Source organism: Arachis ipaensis, chromosome B01, assembly GCF_000816755.2.
Source record: "Arachis ipaensis cultivar K30076 chromosome B01, Araip1.1, whole genome shotgun sequence".
Lineage (NCBI taxonomy): Eukaryota > Viridiplantae > Streptophyta > Magnoliopsida > Fabales > Fabaceae > Arachis > Arachis ipaensis.
The window spans coordinates 15,889,005-15,903,463 of NC_029785.2; the positions used below are offsets into that span (position 1 = coordinate 15,889,005).

The 14,459-nt window shown below is 29.5% G+C and overlaps 1 protein-coding gene across 1 annotated transcript; it reads right to left on the minus strand.

The window, feature by feature from the left end:
* LOC107626287 lies at window positions 8,734-14,325 on the minus strand. Its single transcript, XM_016329143.2, has 5 exons — window positions 13,962-14,325; window positions 12,116-13,266; window positions 11,672-11,821; window positions 11,239-11,424; window positions 8,734-9,118 (listed from the first exon to the last, which is right to left on the minus strand). The coding sequence occupies exons 2-5, from the start codon at window positions 13,214-13,216 to the stop codon at window positions 9,038-9,040; spliced, it is 1,518 nt and encodes a 505-aa protein (XP_016184629.1). The 5' UTR covers window positions 13,217-13,266; window positions 13,962-14,325; the 3' UTR covers window positions 8,734-9,037.

Here is a 14,459-nt window from a genome sequence, read left to right on the forward strand (position 1 = left end):
AATTATAGAAGTACTAACATAATTAATTTAAAATTTTTAAAAAATAAATTGAATTAAAAAAATCTTTTAAAAATTAATTTAAAAAATGAATAATCTTTAAAAAAAATTGACCATTTTTTATTTTGTAAGGACAATATAAGACCAATGAAACACAAAAGGTTACTACGCAAAATGTGTCGTATTGATTGAAACGAACAAAATATAAAATTGAAATTGTTTTTATAAGACCAAATAAATAAAAATATATTTTTAAAAAAATAATAATCTGGTAATAAAACAATTTTATTGATATGTATGCGTCTTTGAGGCTCTCTTGTTCCAATATATAATCACCATGCATGTAATAAGATTGAAATTATAATTTTAAGTTGTTATGTTGAATTTCATTTTAATTATAATAATTTAATTAATAAAAGAATAACTTGTATGCGTTGTTTTTCTTTTCTTAATATAGTGTTAATTGTATTAACTATAAAATAGTTATTTAATCTACTTTTTTCAATAAATCAGGCATATATACTCAATATGACCATAAATAATCTAGTAATACTCAATATGATTTTATAAGTTCTCCTTTTCCGGATTAGAATCCAATAACATCTAATTAAAAAAAAAGACGAATTAAAAGCATAAAATTAAAGATAAATAAATGAAACAACATAATAATAATAATAATAATAATAATAATAATAATAATAATAATAATAATAATAATAATAATACAAATTAACTACGCACCAATAATAATAATAATAATAATAATAATAATAATAATAATAATAATAATAATAATAATAATAATAATAATAATAATAATAATAATAATCTAACACAAAAAAAAAAACTCTCAAATGTCACATCCTCAACTCTCAAGCATCAACCGTCGTCGTTAGAAGAAACATCAATCACATTCAAACACTTCTTAGGATCCTCGTCCTCATCATTAGAAATTTTAAAAAGACGATTTTAATTCGAAATGCAACGTTGAGGACTATTTTGAATTTAAATAAAAAGGGAGATTAAAGATAATTTTGATTTTGACTTCAAATTTTTAGAACCAAATCAATCAATATTTATCTCTAAATTAGTGATTCCTCAAGTTAGTAACACTTAAACTAGCATGTCTCCCCCAAATAACCTGTACTACATTGTCTAAGGTGCCAAGTGAGAAGGATTTTGTTTTCGGCAAACAACCTTTCAATAAGACTCTTTAGAACAAGCATCCATTTTTTTAGAAATATCCTTCTACAAACAAATTAACCCTTCATCCTCCTTCTCATTCTCCAAAATATGATGATGAGATTCCCCTACTCTGATTCCATGGTGTCACTAAGTTAAGACCAGGAGAGGCTAAAGAAAAATTGTTGATAACAGTAGGTGCTGAAAAAAGGGTTCGAAATTGTATAAGCTTAAATAGATATATCAATTGAGAGACATACATACGCATGTTAGTGGATTACTTGAAATCTTAAATAAATATATCATTTGTATAATTAATTTTCCTTTTTTACATTTTATTGTGTAGAGAGTTTCAACTATGCAATTTACTTAGCCACTCTGAGGTATTTTGTTTTTCATATCGAACCTTATGTAAGTTCATCTTTTTTGGATTTAGAGTATATATTTATAGTGCTATCTTTTTTCATACACGAATAATTATTATTTTTCTTCTTTATTCTTGAAATTTGATGTGTGAACTTTTAACAAAAAATTATTGACAAATTATTATGAAAAATTGTAAAATTTTAAATTTTATTAGTTTAAAATTATTGAATTTAAACATTTAAAACAATTTTTTGAATTTTTAAACATTTAAGATTATCGTCAGATTTAATGGAGAATATATCCAACGGTAACAAGAACCAAAAATTCGCCAATTAAAAATTAATATCCGCCAATTACCAGCGAAGTTTATACTGTTGGATTTATTTCGACGGTAATTTCGACAATAAATATATTATCGACGGATTTTTTTTGTAAATCCGCTGGTAAATTCGACAAATTTTCTGTAGTGTCAATTTAGTCTTTAAACTTACACATGAGTATCAATTTAGTCCCAAAACTTTACAAACATGATCCACATTAGTTCCTAAGATAATTTTTGGCAGACAAACGATAATAGAAGCTGAAACCTATAAAATTATGTCATTTTGAATTTTGACGTTCAAATAGATCAAAGACGACGTCGTATTACTTGTTTTAGAATGAAAAGTTTTAATAAACATCACTTATGATATTATTTTAAACTATTTGAGTGTCAAAACTAAAATGACTTCACTTTATAGAATTTAACATGGCATCTAGCGGTTCATATTAACGTTTTATTAATGTCTATACGTCAAAAATTATTTCAAAAACTAACATAAATTACGTTTTTAAAATTTAAAAAATAAAGACCATTAAAATCTTAAAAATTAAATTGTGGGTGGCATGCAAATTTCAAGACCAAATTAAATATATATTATCTCATGATCAAAACTTTATAATCATCGTAACTAATATAATTATAATCACCGTAGAATTAACCATATGTTAATCATCTTGATTCTTAAATTAGTTATGGTTGGTGGCCTGGTAGTCTGGTACTTGTAAAAAAAAATGGCAATCATGCATATTGCACCTTTCTATGTAAAATATTAAATGGCCATAATGAATAAAGGCCGTTGCCTTTTTTGTTATTTTTTATTTTCGTTTTTCACGCAAATTTTATCTTTAATTTTGAAGAAAATTTTCATAAGTCCATCTTTAAAAAAAAAAATTTCTTGCATTCAGTAAAATTATTAGCAATATTACGTAATTAATAAAATTTATTATTTTTAATTAATATTTAGTCAATATTTTATATTTTAAATATTAAATTGAAGAAATCATGTGGAATAATCAACCTACCTTATCATCCATGAGAACCATTTTTAGATAAGCTGTCTTACTCTTGTCAAATTTGGATGGAACTTTCCATAACCTTATAATCTTTGCCTTTATTTTCCAAATCTTTTCATTACATAATCTACTACAGGTAATACTGTTGATAGAATCATACTTGTAGTCATTTAGTATGAAAAATAATAAAGAGAAAAAGAAATACGAATAAGGTACGAATTTTGTAGATGAAAAATAATTGAAACAATTGACTATTACGATTTATATATATATATACTAATTACAAACGATATGAATTTTTAATGGAGATACTTGATATTAATAGAAAAAAATTATATAAATAGAAATTATTTAATTTCAATTTCATGTAACAAAATAGTGGTTTTTAAAAATTATGAAATCTTTTTTTGACACATGTATTATGCCATACGTATAAATTATACGGGTTATTATATAAATTCATATATATGAATAATAAAATAGTTTAATAGTATATATTTTTTACATTAATTATATGCCAATATTTAAAAAAAAGAGATAAAGAAAAGAGATATATAAATATATATAATATTATTGTTATATATGAAGCAGTTTTGTATTGTTTTAATTATAGAGACTTACTATAATTATATAAAATTTAATTTGAGGAAATAATTTCCATTGCCATAAATAATATACAAAAATTGTTAGTATATTATCTTCTTTATGGTTAATTGAATTTATCAATGATTTTTCCGTGTAAATCGTTATTACCCAGTTTTTAATAATTACTTAATATACAAAATTTGAAATTGAAAATTGTTATTACTAATTCAATTAACTGGTTAATTGAGTAATAATTGTCAAATTATTAAGATGCAAAATCATTGATTTACTCAATTGATTTTCATATATTATTTATATTTCAAGTAATAATTTGAAATTATATTATTTACCCAGTTAATAATACTGTTATTAAAAATTATTTTTTGCATTGATTTTTAAATCAATTATTAAATAATTATTTTTGTTAAGATAATTGTTTATAAATTATTTCAAATTATATTTTGTTAAGATATAATTATTTAGATTATTACTCATGACACGGGTATAATTTCATTTTATACCAATTAATCAATTATAATTATATGACACGGGTGTAATTTCAATTTTATCTACGGATTATTTTTCGTAATAATATACAACATATTATTTACCGTGATAATTTGATTTGATTGATTTCTAATTATTTACGTACATAAATGATTAAAATATATAACATAAATATTGTAATTATTATAATTCTATGATATAATTATAATTAACATATTTTATCATAATTAAATATTGATTTGATATAATTATAATGAAAATACTTTCTCAAAATAATATAATCTACTATTATTCATCCACTAATTATTTGGCAATAAACCTTAATATGATTTTTTACATTCTCGCTATGGAAAATAACTACTTAGATATACCAAATAATATGTAACATATTACTACCTGTATAAGTTAAGGCACAAAGACAGAATTTAATTAAGGTGATTGAAACTTTCACCAAACAGAATATGACCTCAATCGAATAAAAAAGGTACTCGATTTTGCATTAATTAGCTAGTCGAAGAAATAACATACTCATTCATTATTCATTATATTTTTTAAATAATATATAGAAAACATATATCCTGTGTATAAAAATGTGACTATTAGTAATTTTATTAATAAACCTTTTTTTAAACTATTACTAATTTCAATTTTAATAGAAAATCTGAGGAAATAATTTCGCTTGCCATAAATAATATACTAAAACTGTTAGTATATTATCTTCTATATGGTTAATTGAATTTATCAATGATTTTTCCGTGTAAATCGTTATTACCCAGTTTTTAATAACTACTTAATATACAAAACTTGAAATTGGAAATTGTTATTACTAATTCAATTAACTGGTTAATTGAGTAATAATTGTCAAATTAATTAAGGTACAAAATCATTGATTTACTCAATAGATTTTCATATATTATTTATATTTCAAGTAATAATTTGAAATTATATTATTTACCTAGTTAATAATACTATTATTAATAATTATTTTTTGCATTGATTTTTAAATTAATTATTAAATAATTATTTTTGTTAACATAATTTTTTATAAATTATTTTAAATTATAGTTTGTTAAGATATAATTATTTAGATTATTATTCATGGCACGAGTATAATTTCATTTTATACCAATTAATCAATTATAATTATATGACACGGGTGTAATTTCAATTTTATCCACCGATTATTGGCAAATAAATTTTATTCCAATTATAAATAAAATATGTTTCTATTGGCAAATAAATTATCTTTAGGTCAACGATTTAATATAGGTGTAGGTTTATTTTTTTGTCAAATATAATGAAAATACAAATAAAGAAATAAATAATAAAAATAAACTTAATAATATCTGACACTACTTCATTTTATTAAATTATTTAAAAATAGCACATCCACAAAAAATAATGGTAATATATAAATTGAGGCAATAATTTAAAATTCTATAATTATAATTTAATCAAATACTAATAGTAAAACCAAATTACCTAAACAATATTGAACCTATTCTAGTCCTTAGTCACCTATAGTATAGAATCATTCTTGTAACAACAACCAACTGAAATAACATCGTAAGTTTCAATATTTAGAATTCGTGCAAAATCATACCATCCTCTTGTTAGATAAGCTTCATTATCCGCTATCCATGCAATGCGGCAAGGTATAGAATTGCCACACCGAGAAACCAAACTAACTCTTATTCCCCTCAATGGCATTGCATGCATGCATGCAAAAGAAAGATGGTAATTTCTGAAAAAAATCAAAATATGTTAAAAAGTTATTCTAATAATGAACAGCTTAAACTAAGAAAATTTAAATATATTACCAATCGTTAAAAATGCATATCTGAATGTCACAAATTTAGCAAAACTGAACTGAAACTGAGGAAATTCAATTTCATTATGTGCTCCACTTCGAAGATTTTCGGGCAAACGTAAAAAGCATGGAGGAGATGGAACTTGAACTTGCCCTATAAAGTTCTATGGATGCAATTCCTCAATCAAAAATCGAGTTCCTCCTAGAAAATCTAACTTTAACCACATTCCATTGGGTTGGTCATAATAGGTGAGTAGATCCAACCATCATTCGGTAAAGTAGAGACTATTGCCTTTTCTTTGAATGCTTACATCCATGTAGTTGGAACCCGAATCAGTGAAGACAACTCGATGAGGTATTTCATGGATGTGATGCATTGTAAATGATTGTGGCAAAAGACAATCAAACTGGAACATTAGACGATAAGAATAACTTAGAGTAACAACAAATAAAAAATTATCAAAAGAATAATATAATAGAATGAGTATATGAAAAATATTATAAAAAATTATAAATTGTACCTTAAAAGGATCAACTTCAATAATGAAGATATGTTGCTAAATTAATATAATTATATATTATTCATTTAGTATTAATTATAATATAATTACAATAAAATAATTTAGAATAGAAAAAATTTTTTATTCATTTTGGAGGGAAAACGGAGGCATGAAAGATCGACACGTCACCTTTAGTAGTTAGGGGAAAACGCAATTTTAGTATATTAAGTAGATAGATAATGGAGCCCAAGTCCGAAAGCGTGGGGCGGTTAATGGTAATGATCTAATTTTCGTTATGATCACCGAAAGTTAAGTGTCACAAATTTGTTTTTCTAAAAATTAACTAAATATTTATTATTAAAGATTTGTTTGGATGAGTTTTTAAGAAAAAATCTTTTTTTAAGTTATCTTTTTTTAAAAGATCTTATGAAAAAATAAAAATAATTTTATGTTTGGATATCTCGTACAAAAAGATATTTTTTATTTATCAATTATGTTTAGGTATAACGATATAAAAGTACCTTTTTATTTATTATATGAAAAATATCTTTTTTTTTAAATAAAAAAGATCTTTTAAAAAAAGATGTAAATTACAACTTTTGAAAAAAGATTTTTTTTCTTATTTTTTAGTGCTTTTACTTTTATTATTAAAAATTTGTCAAACACGCTAAAAAATAAAAAAGATCTTTTTTCATTAAAATAATGACGCCCAAATAAGCACTAAGTCTGTAATTGTATTAGTGCGCAATCGAATTTTTGAAAAACTTTCTTTCTCTTTTTTTAAAAAAAAAGTTAAATAAGTACGATAAAATAACACAAACATCAGAGATAGAGATAACATACATCATACATACTATTTACATTATATATATATATATAGGTTAAAAGTTAGCGTACAACCTTTCACATTTTGTTTGTTGTTACTATATAAATAATCAAAACTATCCTAGTCAACTATATATATCTTACTCTCTCAGTGAGCCTAATCAAAAGTGAGAGATTAAATACAAAAATTTGGCTAACACAAAAAAACTCTCAGATGTCACATCCTCAACTCCCAAGCATCAACCATCGTCGTTAGAAGAAACCTCAATCACATTCATACACTCCTCAGGATCTTCGTCCTCATCATTAGAAATTTTAAAAGGACGATTTTAATTCGAAATGCAATGTTGATGATTATTTTGAATTTAAATAAAAAGGAAGGTTAAAGACAATTTTGATTTTGACTTCAAATTTTTAGGACCAAATCAATCAATATTTATCTCTAAATTAGTGATTCCTCAAGTTAGTAACACTTAAACTAGCATGTCTCCCCCAAATAACCTGTACTACATTGTCTAAGGTGCCAAGTGAGAAGGATTTTGTTTTCGGCAAATAACCTTTCAATAAGACTCTTTAGAACAAGCATCCATTTTTTTAGAAATATCCTTCTACAAACAAATTAACCCTTCATTCTCCAAAATATGATGATGAGATTCCCCTACTCTGATTCCATGGTGTCACTAAGTTAAAGACCAGGAGAGGCTAAAGAAAAATTGTTGATAACAGTAGGTGCTGAAAAAGAGTTCGAAATTTAGTAGCCCTAGTTAGAGCATCAAAAACCCTAATAGAACACTAGAAATCCTAACAGCGCAACTAATTTAAACCCTACTTTAAATAATATGCTTTTAGAGGGAATGGATCCTATCAAGATTCATCATATATACCGAATTATACCGGCGAGACGATTGTTATCAATGTTATACAATGTCATAAATGATGCATGGTGAGAAACACACTTAAATTGATGACTAAACCTTATACATCATGTAAGGAATTTTTTTTATGCCTAATAAAAACAAAGATTAAGAAGAGATTAGCATTTCAAGTATGTAAATCCACGAAGCCTTCCCTTGACAAGTTGATATCAATTATCATTAACAGGTATTCGTAAAACACAACTTTTTTATAAAGAGAAAGAACTAAAGTGAAATATATAAACGTTCAAAGACATATTTGATATATTGAAACTAAATGAAAACAAAAAAAAAATTCTTTTATACCACCATATGTACCCATAGAGTTGACGAAACCTTCTTGAACTTTTGATGGATAAATAGCTCATTAATAAAAAAATCTAAGAACCAGCAACTTTATTAAATTTTGGCCAGTATGTAACCAGCAAAAAAAAAAAGTGAGTAATCTCATACTATTGAATGAAATCTCACACCATTAAAAACATCATTGATAACTACTTGATGATTACAAATAACAAAAGTTACTGCCCCTAGCACTCCTCTCTCTTTTATATCTAAATACAATGAACTAATACAGCCCTACTTGGAAACGAGATCAATTTGTATCAAATTACATTGAACTCTTACATAGTAGTTTATCCATTATCCAAACGAAGAATTATATGATGCATGAGCTGCTGATTACAATACTAGAAATTTAATATTCATCTAATAGTCTAAAACAAATTAAAAATTATATAATATCCGTCTAATAACATCACGCAACCATGCTATAATAAATATCAATCGAATTATTATTACAAGAATTGTAACAGTTATTTAAAAGAAAAGAAAGAACTAAAATGAAACGAGGCCAAAGTTGTCTAATATTCTCCATTCCTTTCAAGTGTTGAGAGATCTTATAAACTAACGATAATTAAGGCAAAAGTTGATTAATCCGCATAGCATTGTACACCTCAAAAGTTGACATCTATAATGTAAAAGGTTTAAAATTGAAAAGAGCAAATTATAACTCATCATTTGTAATGTTGAGATACCTCCCAAACTAGTTTATCCATGAAATGGCATTTCTTGTCGAACCCCCATCCTGGATTGCTCTGCATCATCATGTTCCAATCCAAACATTAACATAAACATGCTACATAGAAAGCAAGAGAATCAAGCATGCTACATATGGTGGTTCATCATTTATGTAATTTCCCCACCACAGGCATACATATGATTTGCGGTCTTGTATTATTATACATTAACAAAGACATACGTCATATACATACTGCACATATATAATTCAAAAGCATGCAAAATCATGTATGGATTAACATTAACATATCATTCAAAGTCCAAGGAAAACTTCTATTCCTTGTCCTTTTTTCATTTAATAAAAACTCCGGCTTATGTCAGTATCTGACATAGTAGGTTCCAAAGCCACATAAAAGAGGAGGTTACGTAAAACTTTGTTGAAACTCAATGATATAGATCAAACACGGAATTGCGCTAAGGTTTGGTTGTTGCCCGAAAGCAACATACTATAAACTTGTGAAGAATAGAAATGGAATAGGTATTACTGTTGATAAGCATTTGAAGACTGATGTGATAAGAGGTTAAACGGATGGGTGATCAAATCATCGCAATTAAAATGATCATTAATGGGGGAGGCCTTTTATGTGATTAGTGCACATGTATCACAAGTCAGTTTGGAAAAACAACACAGGCAAAGTTTTTGGAAGATCTACAAGGTCTAATTCAAAACATACCATTGGTAGACAAGATTTCCTTGGAAGACTTAAATCGACATGTGGGGGGAGGATGAGTGCAGATATGAAGGGATCCACAAGGTAAATGGTTGAGATAATCAACACATAAGGCAAAATAATTTTAGGATTTTTTTTCAGCCTTCACGTTTCCTATAAGAAACACCTATTTTAAGAACCGAGACAAACATCTTCTGACATATAAAGTGGGTAAGTCGATTTTTTCTTGGACTAACTGCAAAATAATCAATTTTTTTTTGTCAATGTTGTTGAAATGCTGGTAAGAAGAATCACAGTAACCCTACTGTATCAAAAAACAAAACAAAAAAATAGTGTGCTCTTCGACTCCAGCAAAAAGTGACAAGAAGTCATCAATAAAGGAACCCAACGATTAGGTGTGTGGCTAATAGAAGGTGAGAAATAAAGAGATTTCCAAAAACAGGTAGAAGAAAAAGGAAAATAAGATGAGATGGCAAACATGCTGAAGTGATCAGAAAAGTAGCAAAAGAAACCTTCGGAGAAACGAGGTACTGGAACAAGATATAAAGAATCACGATGGTTGGACAGAAGTATGTAAGAGAAGGTGAATGTAAAAGGAAATATTTCAAAGATTGTTCTTTATGACAGAATACAAAAATAGAGAAAACTGAAAAAGTAAAAGACGATTAAGGCGATAAAAGTGGTGGTAACAAAACAAGAAACAGATCTTTTGGGAGTCTCTATTGGTCTGAGGGCATGAGTGAGAAAGTTGGTGTGATGCCTATTGTTGAAAAGCTGATTTGATAACATATTATGTGGTTTTAACATGTTGGGATAAGACCAGTAAAGTATCGGGACAAGAGGTTATATCAAATAATAAATACATCAGTGGCTAAGGCCTAAGGGTTAAAAAATGACCTATAATGGCTCTAAATAAGATGGTTGAGAGAGATGTAAATACAAATAGACTTCAGGCAAATGACATGACACAATGACGTCATTTAATTCATGCTGCCAACCCCACTTATTGGGATAAGGCTTGTTTTTTCCCACTTTACATTTCAGAAAAGTATGGTATTTTGGTCTTTGTATATCAACCATGTATACCATCTCTTCATACTTTAGGACTTAGAAGTCTTCAAATTGTGACAAAAAAAAAAAACCCTCATTGTTTGAACCATTCTGCAGTACACTACAAAAATGCTGAGAAATGATTCCATTACTGCATTCGACTTTGGATAAGATATACTATCGAATTGCTTTTCTACTATATTTGTAGCTAATAGAATGTTTTTGGTTGTACTGCAAATCTACAATTAGAACCATTTATTATTATTTGCTAATTACTTTCTTTATAAATACTTATGATGAATTCCATAATATGAACTTATGAGACTACCAACGTAAGAGACAAACTCATAATAGGATCTACAGTTCAATGCCTAAAACAAAAGTAACTTGCCATCCAGTAGTTACAGTTTCCAAACCTGTAGAGAGATGACAGCACGGTTAGTAAATTGCTTCACCGAAGATGGTGCACTTTTAGGAAGAGTGCTAGCAACTCTTTCTAATTCTTCATTTTGCTTCTTTGCAGTTACCCTATCTGGTCCACTGTAGTGATCGACGATCTTTTTCAGCAAAGGAACTCTCGCCATTGTCTCTTCCATTATTTCCTAGTAGGATATAAATGTCAGAGAAGCAAAAAACAAGTGTGAATAAATACAGAAACATAAAGCAGACAATTACTTCAAAGGAAAAGAAGTAATACAGCAGTTATCTAAATGTACATATTAATCAAGGGGAAAAAAGTGAGTTATTGGAAATTTGGAAACCAAACTAATTGTCAAAACTCAAAACTTTGGCACGTTACATCATTTCTAGTAGCCCTCAATCATAGATAAGATTACTAATACAGCATACCTCCCACTCTTCTTGACTTTGAATCCCTTCATATGCCATCAAGAAGGGTTTCATCTTCTCGAGTGCATCCCGAAGTGGAATAGGTTCTTTCTCATCAATATCTGGGTTCTGATCAAACTCACCCATCAAATATTCTGGCTCAAATTCAATCTGCCATAAAAAATAAAACAACAGAGAACAGTCAAATACTGTAATATGCAGACCAAACATGGAACAGAGGGTTAGCTTAAAATTTTTCTCTAAGAAAGCCACTGTTCTTAATTTCTTCTGAGATAGCTGAATCAAGGCCAACGAGTTCCCTAATAACAATTCAATTAACTTAATCCACTTCTTTATAACCTTCCAATAAATCCAGCTAAGCTGGAAAGTTTCACCTTGATTCATTGAACTACTCTTGATCATTTCTCAACAAATTCAGAATGACAGTGGTGGCTAACCACTTACAGCACAATTGGTGTCAAATGCTTCCAAATACTCATCCTCCAATGGTGAGGGGAAAACACTATTAGCCATCTCCTCAAAACCTGCAGTCAATTGATTCATGATGTCAGGCCCAACCCGCTGGGCAAACCTCTCGCCGTCTGCATCATCTCCAAGAAACATCTCTGAGGCGGAATCCTCTTCATCCTTATCCCGATCACCCCTTTCCTCCAAGTCACTCACTCTAAATCCTCCTCTCCCCCGACCTCCACCCCTGCCTCGACCAAAGCCACCTCTTCCTCTTCCAGCAACATCTGCATTATCCCGTTGCAACAGAATCCTCCGTGCAACATTCACTGCATCATCAACACTTTGCATTGGCTGTCTCTTAGGCACAGAATCAGATGGTGCAGCAGCAGCAGCAGGAGCACGACGATCACCAACACCACTGCCTGGAGCTCGCTGAGCACGGATATGCCTATTCTCTTGGGAAACTTGAGTCCTTTGATTAGGCTGCTGCTGGGGCTTCCCACGTCCACTTCCAGACAACACGCCTACTATGCCTCCAGGAAGGTTCTTTTGATCACTCTCACCATCACTACTGCTAAAAATTGGTGCTTTTGGTGGCAAAACATCTGAAGAAGCACCAGCACCAACACCAGCACCAACACCAACATAATCATCATCTTCCTCTCTTTTGAAGAAAACGGGTTTCTTTGGCTCAGAATCAGGTTGCTTCTGGGAATCTTGTTGGGTATGGGATGGTAACGGACCACCACGACCACGACCAGCAGATGGCTGTTTTATGGAGGACATGAATGACGAGAAAGAAGGCATGCCTGACGGAGGGGCTGGCCTACCACGACCGTGTCCGCGACCAGAAACCAGAGATGGGGGAGAAGGCAACTCTGGTGCTTCAGATTTAGGATCACCAGAATTGGGCTTTCCTGGAGAGCTCTCATTGAATCCAAATGGTCCTCCCAAACCAGAGCCTCCACGACCTCGACCACTACTGCTGCCGCTGCCACCACCAAAACTAGAAGAGGTGGAAAAATGTGCTAGAGTGTTCCTAGTGGCATTAGAGATGGTGGGGGTTTGAAGCCTTACTCCAATGATTCCTCTCATTGGCAATTTGATACAAAATCCTTTCTTGGCAATTTTTCAACATGAAATACCTGAAACAATAAAAAATACTATTATTAATTTGTTATGGTGATCGAATTAACAAAAAAATAAAATGAGTGACTTTTAAGTATGGGAAACTAAATCAATCTGAATATGTTGTAATATATTTTTTGGGTGTCTGAAAACAAAAGGAAAGAAAAAGAAACGAAAAAAAAAAAAAAAGAACAAGCACAGCCTAAATGGCAATAACTACATCACAACGCAGCAGAGAAATGTTATCTGTAATATATAATATAATGCTACTGAATATGTTTAAGTAAGAAATTTATAAGCACATGCAAACAAAGTGTTCCAATCTTCCAATACTGCACCTCATGAAGGAAAACATAAATTTATACAATCTCATCAACTATCCAGCATACATAACAATTCCATCCATCAACAATAAAATAAGCCTCAATGAAAACATAAATCTAACGTAAAAAGTCTCAATAAAATCATAAATCCAATGACATAGAACATAACATAGTCTCAATTAAAACATAACATAGTCATTCATAACATTGTTGACCTTTCAAAATTTTCTGCTTTTAACTTTAAAGACACTGAAATTAAATTAAACAAAGGACAAAAAAATATAAATTAATAACCGCCTCAAGAAACAAATTTCAACAGTGAAGAACTATTATCAGAGCTTACATGGACAACAAGAAAAAATAAAGAATATAGAAGCAGAAAATGGTACACGAAGGGGACGGCTGGAGAAGAGGACAGCGAAACCACAGAGCCCGGAGAAGACACGGCTGGTTGGCCACGACGCTGTCCAGACGAAGGCGGTGATGCTCGAGACGGAGAGACGACTGAGCTTGAGGCGCAGTGAATCGTTAACGGCGGAGCTCCAGTCGCAGTTAATCGCGGACGGCGGAGCTCCAGGCGCAGTTAATCGCGGACGGCGGAGCAGGAGCATGAGGCGTTGTGAATGGTGGACATTGCGTGAGATTTGAGTGTGTGGGAGAAGAAAAAGGTGATGAGTGATGAGCGATGAAAATGGAGAATCGAGAACGGAGGCGCTGTGAATGAGAGAGAGCTTGCTTGGAAACCGAATTAGAATTATCTAAAAATATTTCTTTGTTTTGGAACAAATATTTTGAATTTCAATTTTTTTTAAATTAATTTTCACACCAGATAAATTTACATTTTTTTTTTCTAAAATAAAATAAAAATTTTTATTATTTCCTCAAAC